Source organism: Toxotes jaculatrix, chromosome 5 (assembly GCF_017976425.1).
Source record: "Toxotes jaculatrix isolate fToxJac2 chromosome 5, fToxJac2.pri, whole genome shotgun sequence".
Classification (NCBI taxonomy): domain Eukaryota; kingdom Metazoa; phylum Chordata; class Actinopteri; family Toxotidae; genus Toxotes; species Toxotes jaculatrix.
The window spans coordinates 1,640,064-1,653,163 of record NC_054398.1 but is presented as its reverse complement, the minus strand read 5'-3'; the positions used below and the strand labels follow the sequence as shown (position 1 = coordinate 1,653,163).

Here is a 13,100-nt window from a genome sequence, read left to right as displayed (position 1 = left end):
CATTGATTGTTATTTCGGCCCATCCATCACAAACAGCTGTGGCAATGTGAGACAGTGCAGCTCTGACTTCTGTGGAATGAAAGAGTGTTAAACTGTAAGCAACCACATGTGACAGATAGTCTGACTTTAGGTCTGTCAGTTGCCTTTTTTTGTTGCTGTGTACACAACAAAGGTAAGTGATATAGAATCTGTTGTGTTTATGTTCCAATCTGTATTAGAAAAGATGCTGTTTGTGTTTAATTGACTTTGAATCACAGCGTTTTTGCTTTTACTGAATGTAAAATCCTGACACACCTTTAATCTATGGTAAGAATAAAGAAGCAGTCCGAGTGGAACTGACCATTGTTATAAGTCTTTATTATATCATTGGATTTTGATTGATTTTTCTTCTTTATAGCATCCAGTGTTGATACATTAGAAGACATTTGTCACATATATGAAATGCCTTTAGCGTTTTTGTTAGCCAATCGCTAACATCAGTTAACCCATAGCACTGTTGCTTAGAACAGTCTGTAAGATGGACTGTTTCCAGCTTTGCTCCTTTCTCGCTGTAAGCGTTGTATGAACATGGCTAGCATGGAAATAAACATCCGAATTACAACAGCGTCAGATCAGAAGTGGGCCTGGTAGGCCAGCAGATATCCATCATTGTACATGTAGACCTGCTTGTTGGTGGGGTTGTAGCTCAGACTAGCTACTCCTTTAGCTACCTTCTCCAGCGGCAGCGCTAGTGAGTTGTCCTCTTTGCCTGTCGCTGTGTCGAAGGCGTAGAAAACCTCCTCACGGTATTCGTCCACATAACGAGTGGCATACAGAACACCACACACCATGAAGGCATTGCTCACCGCCTTCTTGAACAGCCTCGTCTCCCATGTCTGGGTGACATTAAGCATATCTCTTTCACTGTCCCAAACTAACCGACTCAACACTAGATTACCATGGTTACCGACCGTGGCGTAGATGGCCCATAGTCCTGTCTCATCTGCCTCCACGTCTATATCGCTATTGGCACGGCAATCATAATAACAATAAGGGAACTTGTTGTTGAAACCCACTCCGGTGCCGGGAAGTGTTACCCTTTGGACGTTATTGGTATTGAGGTCATAGCGGCAAATATCTGCAGAGCGGTAACAGTGATAGTACAGAGCTTCACCATAGAGGACCGCGTTGGGACCCTCGATGGCATTGGTATCGGTGTATGATGAAGCAAAGGTAAAGTCCCTGTGGTTGGTAGAGGCCATAAAGTCTTCGTAGGTTTGGTAAACGCGCAGAGAGTTTCCCCAGACGTGGTTGCTGAGCAGAGGCACAACCCAGTAGCTGGATTTCTGCCCCTGACTGTCCATCTGGGCCTGTTTGCCCCATGAACCAGAGATGTAGCTCTTACTGTGAGGACTAACCTTAGTCATTACAGGACTGCTGATGTTGGTGATCAGACCTTTGAGGCAGTACCTCTCCTTTCCTGTGCAGAGAGGGGTGAGAAGGGTGTGAAGATCAGGTGAAGCACAGGACAGACTAGAGTGTAACTGTTTGTCTTTCTGCCTGAGGTAAGGTATAGGGTGGGGGTTTTCCATAATATTTCCATAATAACAAATAAAAACCAGAAACTCTATGTGTGAACCGTTGTATTGTTTGCCTTTACTGCTTCGTCTTTCAGGAGAACTGTAACTGTAATAAAAATATAGATTAAATACTCGTCTCAGTGAAGGTGGAAGTTCTGTTTCCACCCTGATTATTGCCTACAGGTTGTTCTATTATTATTATTATCATTATTATTATTATTATTATTGTTATTATTGCTGAAGCTCAGGGCAAAAACCAGCACCATGAGCTGCTGCTCATGAAGCTTGTTGCCATGAGCACACAGGAATAACTGATGGCAGCTGAGGTGAGTATATTAACATTTCTACCTCTCCTCTGTCATCTGGATCGTCTTTGGCAGAGAAAGCATAAATACATTTTCAAGAAATGAGATTCATGTAAGAAAGCCTGAAGAGAAAAACTGCAAATGATTCACAACATTTTTAAAAAGAGGCTGCGGACCTGCCCTCCCTCGAAAACCAATTTCAGCCTGGCCTTGTGTCGACACTATACATTTTTTCTTTTTTTCGTGTCTTTTCTCTACAGACTAACCCCTAACCCTACCCAAAACAGTGTTAAATAACATGCGGGATTATTTGGCCTTAAATGACACACACCAAGTGTAAAATGTGTAGAAATGACACGAGAAATGTTTCTGAAAGTGTCGTGTTATTTGGATCCAATCCCACAAGATCACGTCGCCAGTTTAGTTTTACTACATTTGACTGTTTAATTATTGAACAATATTTTGAGTGTTTAGTTGATTAATGCACAGATTAATCAGATTCTTTTAAATGCAATGGCTTTTCTCTAATGTCTTCTCTATTGTACTGCACACACACACACACACACACACACACACACACACACACACACTTACCTCTGAAGTCTTCGGGGATGGACTTGCAGGACTCAGCACTGTTCTTCAGGTAGCGCAGTTTCTCTCTGACAGTCTTCATGTTAATTGTGTCTGACATCGTCATCCTGTCTACGTCTCCACGCAATTTACTAACCTAACACAAACACACACACACATCATTGTAAACAGACAGACAACATATTTTCCTGCACATGTACTCAGTTCTGTTTCTTAAAGTTTCATGTCTTGATAATCATAAAATATCAGTTAGGTCTTATTTTTCTGTTTCAGGCTCACATGCCTCACATGATGCAGTGTTCTTATTTCCATTTTATTTTTCTTTGCTGTTTTCGCCTCACCTCTTTGGAGAGTCTCTGTGTTTGGGCGTTGTTAAACTGGCTGTGGATGGAGCTGACGTCTGTCTCCAGCTGGCTGAGCTCCTGTCCCAGCAGGCGCAGAGACAAGGCCGTGTAAAGGCCCTGGTAGTGCAGATACTGGTAAGGTTCTAGCCGAGCCGTCATATTCTTAACCAGAGCCTGGATCTGAGGGAGACGCTGTTTGGCCAAATCCACCTGCAAAGAAACACAGGCAGAAACTCCAGAGTTCATATAACTGTGGAACTGGACAGGACTGGACCCAGTCTGACTTAAAACTGGTCTCACCTGATCCTGCAGTTCGTTCAAAGACCCTTCACAGGACAGAACCTTCTGCTGCACACCCTCGTACTTCACAGCAGGGAACAGCCACATGGTGGAGTTCACCTCGCACACACACGAGCCGTTGTTCTTCCGACCAAACACGCGCTGAGCCTGGCCGTCATCCTGCAGTCCACGTCAAAAAAATATGAAATACAAAACAAATATGGTAGAAAACAACACTGATGTCGTACACGGGAGATTTCCAGTTGGTAAAGTATAAAAGAGACGGTAACAAAAAAAGATCCAAACAACAAAAGAAAAAGTCTAATGTCATAACGTGCTACACCTTCCACCTTTAACCTCTGTAAGACTGGGACACCAGGTGTGACTTACTGTAACTGACAGCAGCAGTAGGAGCAGCGGCAGCATGTTCACAGCTGGAGACGATGACAGGACAATGACAGAAGCCGTCAGCTCCGGAGTCACCAGCCCTCCTCGCGTTTCTCTGACACACTCAGTCACAACAAACACACCTTTTGCTGACGCAGCCTTAAACCCACTCACGTGGATGTGAAACTCTAAAATTGTGAAACTGTGCAGTTTCACAACCCTTGTGGTCAATCCAGGAGCTTCCAGTTTCACCTCTTTCTTTATGCGGTGGCTATTTTTCCCTTCGCTATATCCTCTGCAGGGTTGTTTCCTGTTTGAGAAATGCATGGCAAGAGCGGATGTTGGCAAGTGGATGTCAAGAACTTCACTTTACTTGCTTTCACTACAGTGTACTAAAATGCTCACTTAAAGCGCCTGGTCCGAACACAGGGTGGTGAAAAATGAACCAAGGAAACAGACACAAGCTCAGCTCTAAGATCAAGGTGCAAACCACACCATAAACTGGTTTCTGAATGTAAGTGAGCTAAATGATGAAGACCCAGGAAGAGTCCTCATTAGAAAGAGGAATGTAAAACAGCCAGACTGGAGTCTGATAAAATCCACACTGACAAGCCACAGTGCTTCAGGGAGAATGTCCTGTGGACACATGAAACAAATTCAGAGCTTTGTGATAAAGTCACATCAGGAAAAAAAAACATGAAGCTTTGAAAGAAAAGAAGACCAGTTATGTTATGGAGTTACTGACCTTAATCCAACTGAACATCTTTGGAATGATCTGAAACTTGCAGCGGGGAGAAGGCCTCCATCAAACCTGAGACACCTGGAATAGCTGGTTCAGGAAGAACACATAAAAAGCACCTGATTGCAGCGATTTCTTCCAAAGGGTGAGAACTGGTCAGGCATAACATTATGACCACCTACCTAATATTGTGCTGGTCCCCCTTTTGCTGCCCAGCCATGACCCGTCAAGGCATGGACTCCACTGGACCCGTGAAGGCGTGCTGTGGTATCTGGCACCAAGATGTTAGCAACAGATCCTTTAACTCCTGTAAGTTGCGAGGTGGGGTCCGATCCATGGAGGTGGGGGCCTCCACGGATCGGACTGGTTTGTCCAGCACATCCCACAGATGCTCGACTGGATTGAGATCTGGGGAATTTGGAGGCCGTCACCACCTCAAACCGTTCCTGAACCATTTTTGCTTTGTGGCACGGCGTATTATCCTGCCGAAAGAAGTCACAGCCAGGGAATACTGTTTCCATGAAAGGGTGCACATGGTCTGCAACAATGCTCAGGTAGGTGGTGTGTGTCAAAGTAACATCCACATGGATGGCAGGACCCAAAGTTTCCCAGCAGGACAGATGTCCAAAGCATCACACTGCCTCCTCTGGCTTGCCTTCTTCCCATAGTGCAGTAGCTCGTCTGTTGGATCAGACCACACGGGTCAGCCTTCGCTCCCCATGTGCATCAGTGAGCCTTGGCCGCCCATGACCCTGTCACCGGTTCACCACTGTTCCTTCATTGGACCACTTTTGATAGATACTGACCACTACAGACCGGGAAAGCCCCACAGGAGCTGCTGTGTTGGAGGTGCTTTGACCCAGTCATCTACCCATCACAGTTTGGCCCTTTCCAAACTTTATCCCACCCGTTAACAGATGCCATGGTGAAGAGATAATCAGTGTTATTCACTTCACCTGTCAGTGGTCACGATGTCATACCTGATTGGTGTATATGTTACACTGAATGTATTTGTCCTGTTCTTAATATGGAACAGAGAACAGTGGCAGCCAATGACTTTTGTCTGTTTCAGCTCATTCCAGAGAAGACTGATTTTTTTAAAGTGGAAGGTCAGCGACACTTTGACCAACGTCCCGTGTGCGGTGTCTGGTAGGACCCCCCTTTTTTCTGTTCTTACTGCAGGACTGAACTAAACTTCCTGATTTTTTTGTAATACTCCCAATGTGTGCGTGAATTTTTTTTTTTTTTATTTACCTTTTGCTGATTCCTCTGTCTGCTACAGTCACGTCTGAAAGGGATTCATCACTGACCGTTGTGGTACATTAGAAGAGCTTAGTCTGCAAAGCACAAACCACAGAATGAAACATTTCATTTGGTCTGAATGGGAGAGGAATATTGAATACTTCTGTGTGCTCAGTATAAAGTGATCTCTTTCTGTTCCTGAATCCTGCTATGATGTAGTCATCACAGAGACTCTGCGTGCATCTCTGTAAATCCACTGACCAAAGGCACATATTAGTCACTGCTTTCCTTCCTCATTAGGATTTCCTTCTGTTTTATCACAGGTTGACGCTGGTATCTAACGGTCACATCTGTTTCCAGTGATGCAGCAGTAAACAAAAACCTCTAAAGTCTCGCCACAAAATCTTTGATTTGATTTTCAGATGAACAATAATGTTGAGTTTTTTTTTTCTTCTTACACTGTACATACGCTAACATTTTATACCTTAATACTGATGCTACAGATTCATGTTTCTAAGTCAGTCTAACACTAATGTCTTTTATGATCCATCTACTATGAATTTACATCATTTTAATACATAAAATATTGATTACTTCAGTGTTTTCATCTTATTCTACCTCTATCTCACCACATCAGTCAGGATTCATGTTACATATGCATAAGATGTATTAAGTAACTCCATGTTGACTACCCGTAACATACATATATAAAATACAGCTTACATGTTACTTTCACTTCCTCCTCATAATAAATAGATATTAATGCATCAGTACATGTGTGTACAAACACGTGCGCACACATATGATCACTATGTTTATTTTTTATAGTTAAAGCTGAATTAGTTTGGTCACTAACTGGGTTTCAGCAGAACAGCTGAAAATTCCTACTGCCACATGATTACCTGCTAAAAGTTGCTGTGGCTCACATGTTAGCAAACTGTTGTCTATGTACACACCCAGCAGACATGGAACTACGTTAGCATTCATTTAAGTTCATGTTTTTGGACCCCAGACAAATGTAAGTGTGGTATTCACTCTGCTTTTGGCTCCGTGTTGGTCTCCACCAACAGAAAACTTGTTAACTCTGTCTGCTGTTTGGTTTCCAGCCATGAAACTATAAATGTAAAGATGCTAAAAGGCTCCGCACGACTAAAGGGAACAGCAGAGTTTAGTTCATTTCCCTTCATCAGGTAAAAATTCTCCAGGTTCCTGCAATCGAAACCACAAGGAGGAAGCGATCACACTGAAGGAAACATGACACACAACACAGCACACACCAAACACACACACACACACACACACACACACGTACATGCGCATCCACTCAGTCACACACGCAGAAGTTAGTGGGACTGTTCACAAGTTAGAAGCTGTTGCTGCAGTGTGGTCTCTGCTCTGTGATCCAGCACGATGCTGTGTGTGATCGTTCCACTGTGTGCTCTGTTCACTATCACACAACAGGTAAGAGAACTAATGGGAATACAGTGATCATTATTCTTTTTTAAATTACTTTCACCTTCTTTTCAGCGTTCCATACACTGCCCAGGTCAGTATATCCACCTGGTATTTACTGCTTCTGTTTTACATGTCAGGTTTAATGTTCTTAATTTCAGGTAACTCCACGCGATAGGTGCGTGTGTGAGTTGGCTAATTCTGAGCAGCCATTCCCTCACGACAAACTCAGCATAGTGGAGGACAATGCATCCAAATGCAACAATAAGATCACCTCCCAGAAGGTAACTACAAAGAACCGATCCTCCAACTCCAGCTGTAAAACTGACCAAACTAGACTCTTGTATGTTTTCGTGTGTTGTTTTGTATGTCATGCTAATGGAGTCCTTAGTGACGTGTAACCAAAGGGTCCACCTGCTCTCTCTGCAGACTCTGGAGCTGGAGAGTCTGATGCTGGGTTTGGAGAGACGTCTGCCCCAGCTGCAGGAAGACGTGTCCATGCTAGAGAAGGAGGATGATGGAGAACTTTATGGAGTCCTCAGCCTGCATGTGATAGAGAATGAAATGAAGGACATCCAAGTGCTCATCGACAGGCTCAACAGCACCACCCTGGGACACCAGCGCATCACGACTGAGACCGCTGAACTGGTAGATTCACAAACATGCTGATCAGAGCTGATATTACTCACAGTGGCAGCATCTGTGTGTCAGTTACTCATTTTGAAATTATAGCTGGTGTACACCTAATTTTAACCACGTTTAACAAGACATTAACCGAACTCTGGGTGATATCAACAATCATTTTAAAGTGATGCAGCCATAAGAGAATAAAATGCCATAAAAAGTATGACCCGATGCTGCTGCTGATGTCATACAGTTTGCAGACAGTGTTATTTACCGCTGCCGGGTCAAGAACAGGACGGGAGAGAACCTAAAACCCTCTGTTCACCCTTTCATGTTCAGTATCTGCAGCTCTGTGCAGCACTTTGTCGCCTGTCAAATTCACGTTCTTGTGGCCAGCCGCCGGTGACGCCCTGCAGAAACAGGCGGTAAAGCCAGCGAGAGGAACGCCTTTCACTGCTCGCCTGTGCACCACATGTCATGACCTTTGCAGCAGCTGGAGCTGTGTGAGCCGATGTGGAGAGCCATGCATCGAGATCATATCCTCAAAAAATTAAGCAATGAATTTGTTGCTCAACACACTTTTTGGCACTTCTGAAATGAATCCAGTGACCCGGGTCGGTGCTGTTTTTACAGCTTGTTGCACTGCCCCCATGTGGCCAAAAAAAATCTATGAGTTTTAAAGGGTGATGCTGTGACAGATAGTAATGCATACAAGCAATGGGAAAACAGGAGAAACAAGGAAAAAGGGTCAAACCTACAGACTAAAAAAAATGTTGTGATGTCTGCTGTGCTGTTGTCTCTCAGCTGGAGGACCTGAAAGCAGAGATGGAAGAGCTGGAAAAGTTCGACACCATGCATGTGGTGAAGAGACAGCAAGCCAACCTGCGTCTGACGAGGGATCTGGACACGTGCAGGAACGGACTTCACCCCACCATCCAACCCACTGAGCCCCAGCATGGTGAGTGTCAAAACTACGCTGAAGGGTCACTTAGAGCTAAAGCTCACAGCTGTGAAAAACCATCCTCATTAAACTAAAGTCAGGAATAACTGGAGTGGAAACTGTGGGAAACTATCAGCACCAATCATCACATTAGGGAAGTAGTTATCAACCAGTGGATGTCTCCCTCAACCAGTGGTTCTTATTTACTGTCCCTACATTTGCACAGTGTCTTCACTGATTCTGTTCTCAGGTAACTGTCCACACGGTCTGTTTGGAAACGTCACCGGGCCCAGGGTGTACACAGCAGGAGAGTACCCTGGCTCCTATAAGTATGGAGCCTGGGGTCGGGATCCCAAACCGGAGGCGGGGATGGAAAGCTGGTATTGGCTAGTAATGCTGACCTCCAGCAACAAATACTCCCACTATGTCCGTCTCTACTCCAGCCTGAGCTCTCTCATTGTTGGGGTGAGCGTCCCAGGTAAAGAACTGTTGTGTTTTAGTTATAATGTCAGACAATGCACTACCCCTCAGTCCAATAGATACTTCTAATGGACAAGAGCACAAGTCAAAGCCATGTTGGAATGGATATGTTTGTTTTTAACAGTTTTCTGGACAACAGTGGAGCTCTGTGGTTCAAAGGCACATTAGGCTCTGGATACAAAGACAGTACTTGTTTGTAGGATCAATTCCTTGTTGATCTTTAAAGGCATTTGTTGACTTTGCCTTTAAAAAAAAAGGAAGTAATCAGTATATTCTGCTACCATTCCTGCCCCTACTCTTTTTTCTTCTTTTTCTTCCAGGTAATATCCAGATTCACTCCTCTAACCCAACCACCAATACCATCCAGGGTCCCAATGTGGTTCTGTATGCAGGGGCCTTATACTACAACTGTTACAACCTAGATGCTGTTTGCCGGTTCAACCTCACCACTAAAACTGTTACCACTTTACAACTGCCCAAAGGCACCAGGTTCGCTCTTTGTCTTTCAGATGATTTATAAGTGAATAAAGTCAATAAAGTTTTATTGAAAACTCCATACAGTACATATTTGGATGTAAGCATCACTCACCCACCCAACATCACTTCTGTCTTCTGCTGCGTCAGATATAACTCAAAGGGTAACTTCTGCCACCTGGAGGAATGCTACCTATTCACTGACCTGGACCTGGCAACAGATGAGTCCGGCGTCTGGGTGATCTACACCACCACCCAGGACTTTGGAAACTTGGTGCTGTCCAAGGTGGAGGACGGCGAACCGCCGACTCTTGGACAAACCTGGCGCACTTCGGTCTACAAGCAGGGGGTGACCAACACCTTCATGATCTGCGGCGTGCTCTACGCGACGCGGTACGTCAGCAGCGAGGTGGAGGAGATCTTCTATTCTTTTGACACTGCGACAGGAAAGGAGAAGTTCAACTTGGGCATCTTCATCAAGAAGATGTCTTCCAACATTGAATCCCTGAACTACAGCCCTGTGGACCACATGCTACACGCCTACTGCGACTCCTACATGGTCTCTTATAAGGTTTTGTTTGAGTAAATGGACATTTTCCATAAAAGCCTGTATTTAAATGATGGCTCCATTAAAAGTTTTGAGTGGGTGTGAAATTACTGGTGCTACACATGGTACACATCCAACTGTAAATGGTAAATTCAACATAATGCACATTTAAATTCTACTAATTCCATCGGTCACACAGCTGTAAGGCACATCATGTTTTCTTCCACAGTCAAACATGTCTGACTGCTTTATTATTTTTTCTGCAAGGTGCAGAAACAAAGTACAATAAATGTTGGACTGAAAAGCATTGTGTTGTTCTGGGACATAATTTGGACATTCCTGTCTTTTCCTGGTGCTGAGAGAAAACTGTCAGGTCTCTGTAACAGCTGGCAACTGAAACCGGGGCTATGTTCAGGGACCAGGTGAAATTAGAATGACAACATTAAACAGTAAGGACACCAGTTGCATGTGATCACAGAGAAGTCATGAGTGTGTGCTGCGGTGCATCAGAAGCTGGGGAGCAGAGCAGAGGAAAGCTGGATCTCTGCTGTGACAGTACAGATGGTTTGGGCTCTTTAGCCAGAGCTCAGACCACAGACAGCAGTTTACATTACTAAGACAAAACAGGGAATAAACGTTAGACTCCAGGACTCAGGAGAAGGCAGAGACAACTGGAGAGGCTCAGGGCAAAGGTTAGGTTCAGGTTCAGGGAAGAGGAGACATGTATCACTGGTGAAGTGGACTTGATGTCTCCCAGAATCTACCCCTGGCCCTTGGGATCTCACACCAACCCCACATGATTACCGTTTACATGTCTGTATCTTTATCACTGTTTAACTACTGAGGCAGGTGGTTGTTTCACAGCGGCCACCAAACTCTGAGCCACGGAGGGAACGGGAGGCAGCCGTCTCTCCCTTTCCTCCTGTAGCTCAGATCCAGTGGGCTCTGGTCCAGTTTAAACCCAGTTCAGCATAATATTTCCACGACCTTATGATAATTACAAGCATGTCACTAAAAATATGCTCTGTGTGGGAACCACACTCGCTCACACAAACACATCAAATATGAGCAGAACAACTGATTTCAGGGTCACTGGGTCAATGGAAATATCCAGAGGCAACAGGCAGATCTGAATCTTTGCAGCAGTCTGAAGGCTGTGAACCAAACCTCCAGCTGCGTCTGCCCCTAAATCCACAAATGGCTTTGAGGGGTATTAACAATGTGGCTTTGCATTCGCTTCATCATCAAGAGAGGAGGATCACATAGAAATCAAATGACAAACAGGGACTAAGCAAGGATCAGCCACTGCTCAGCCTGAGCCCTGTCATAGCCCAGAAACTTCTGCTACTGTGGAAACCTGTGGGAAGACACGACAGGTTAACTCAAATATAGCAAATGCTGTTTATGGGCAACAAACATCTTTCTGATGCAGAAACTCTTGATGTCCTGCAGGAAAAGAATGAGTCAGTTTAAAGAGCCACCACGGTGAGTTCATTCTCATCAGAGCTTCAGGTGCAGCAGAGATGTTAGAAACTCATTTCTACCTGATACACATTAAAAACTAATTGAACATGAAGAACAAGCTGAGACGAGTTTATTTTAACCACTGAATTTGGCGAGGCTGCTGTTTCTCTCCAGAATCAATTAGAAACTAATTTCTACTTTAACAACATTAAAAACCGGATGAGTATAAAGCACAGCATGGTTTTATATGAGTCTCTGTCTCAGTGTTAACCAGTTAATTGTGCTGCCTTTAACAATCTGTTCACAGTGCAGTCTGACAAACCCCTGAATCTCCAACACACAGAGATATACAGTAAATTAAGTTCCGGGGCTGAGATGGTCTAACAGCAAAGGCTCTGTCCCCTTACCACTTGTCTTACAAGTCCACATGGGAACTGTCGGGAGGTCCTGTGTGAGGACCTCACTGCATGCAGGTCTGTATGGAGCGAGAAATTCAGAGGTAGTCTGGTGCCAAACCATGACGGGCTGTAAAGTCTGTACTGTCCTAAGTACAGTAATATGATCCCTTCTCTGACTGTTAGTAATCTAGCTGCTGAATTTTGTATTAAACGTTTCATCCATTGCACAAATTTCACTTTACTGTAATTTTTCCATAGTCCCTGTGACTTCAGCACTCCATACATTACTCTCTGATTCCATCACAGAAAAAACTCAGGTATTAACTGAGGTTTATTTTTGCCCAAATCTGCAGCACACAAGCTGCAAGCTGCTCTTATGAAATGGCCCCAAGAACCAGATCGTATCCTAAATAGCATTTATGTAATCTGCTCACTTTGTTCCTGGGAAAAAAAATATTTACCCTCCTGTAGAACTTGCACAGGGAACACTGGGACTGAACCAGCATAACGTGTTGTTAGAAATGGGGCTGATGTGTCCACAGACTGTAAAGATGAACACAGCCAGGTCATAAGCAGGTCACAGCGTGAGCATCCACTGTAATAAGTTAATGTATACTCACCTTAGTTCATTACTCAGTTCTCAGACTCACTGAAGATGTTTGAAGGAGAAACTCTGCGAAAATGCTGATCTGTTGATGTTAGTCTGTCTCAGCACGTCCAGCTGAAACAGCCCAGAACAGTTTTTCAGTCCCTCCTAAAGTAGAAAGTTGTGAAAATCATCATCATCCTCCCAAAAGCTGCAGGTTACAAGTCTGATAACCTATGAAATCAACAGGTGTTTCACTGACTTACTGTCTCTGTGAAGACCACTGCACCTCTCCAACATCTGTTTGTTTATTCCCTCAAGCACAAGTGTCCAAACTTTATTCACCTGCACTGTCAGCATGCACCACTGAAAACTTTATCTGCACGGAGCTCATCATCAGTCGAAGCTATCATCAGTATCAACGGAGAAAAGATTGTGTCAGAAATTTGTGGCCACTGGTTTTAAGCCTGTAAACATGTCTGGAAACAGAAGGAGTCAAATCTGCGACACTTTAACGGCAGAGACGGAGGATGAGACTATGACTAGGTCCAAACACTGAGAGAGACAGAGAGGGAGAGAGGGAGAGAGAGAGAGAGAGGGAAACAAACTAAAAGATGCTTTGCAAAGTTTCTTCACTCAGCACACACCACAGGAGGGCAGTGATGAGTCAACCTGTTGAATCTGCCTCC

At 44.3% G+C, this 13,100-nt stretch overlaps 2 protein-coding genes across 3 annotated transcripts; one reads left to right on the top strand and one right to left on the bottom strand.

Annotated features, from left to right (window-relative positions):
* Positions 1-346: 346 nt before the first annotated feature.
* On the bottom strand, positions 347-3,587 carry LOC121181560 (olfactomedin-like). 2 transcript variants are annotated; one of them, XM_041037492.1, is made up of 5 exons: positions 3,469-3,587; positions 3,100-3,258; positions 2,792-3,009; positions 2,459-2,586; positions 347-1,459 (listed from the first exon to the last, which is right to left on the bottom strand). In XM_041037492.1, exons 1-5 carry the CDS (start codon positions 3,502-3,504, stop codon positions 612-614), a joined length of 1,389 nt encoding a protein of 462 aa, XP_040893426.1. In that variant the 5' UTR covers positions 3,505-3,587; the 3' UTR covers positions 347-611. The 2 variants fall into 2 exon arrangements, with proteins under 2 accessions (XP_040893426.1, XP_040893425.1); XM_041037491.1 differs by having other exon boundaries at positions 2,459-2,591; positions 2,797-3,009.
* A 3,169-nt stretch (positions 3,588-6,756) lies between these two features.
* LOC121182138 (olfactomedin-4-like) lies at positions 6,757-10,323 on the top strand. The gene is made up of 7 exons (XM_041038489.1): positions 6,757-6,907; positions 7,060-7,182; positions 7,328-7,546; positions 8,327-8,480; positions 8,713-8,940; positions 9,263-9,431; positions 9,567-10,323. The coding sequence occupies exons 1-7, from the start codon at positions 6,857-6,859 to the stop codon at positions 10,000-10,002; spliced, it is 1,380 nt and encodes a 459-aa protein (XP_040894423.1). The 5' UTR covers positions 6,757-6,856; the 3' UTR covers positions 10,003-10,323.
* The last annotated feature ends 2,777 nt before the right edge of the window (positions 10,324-13,100 follow it).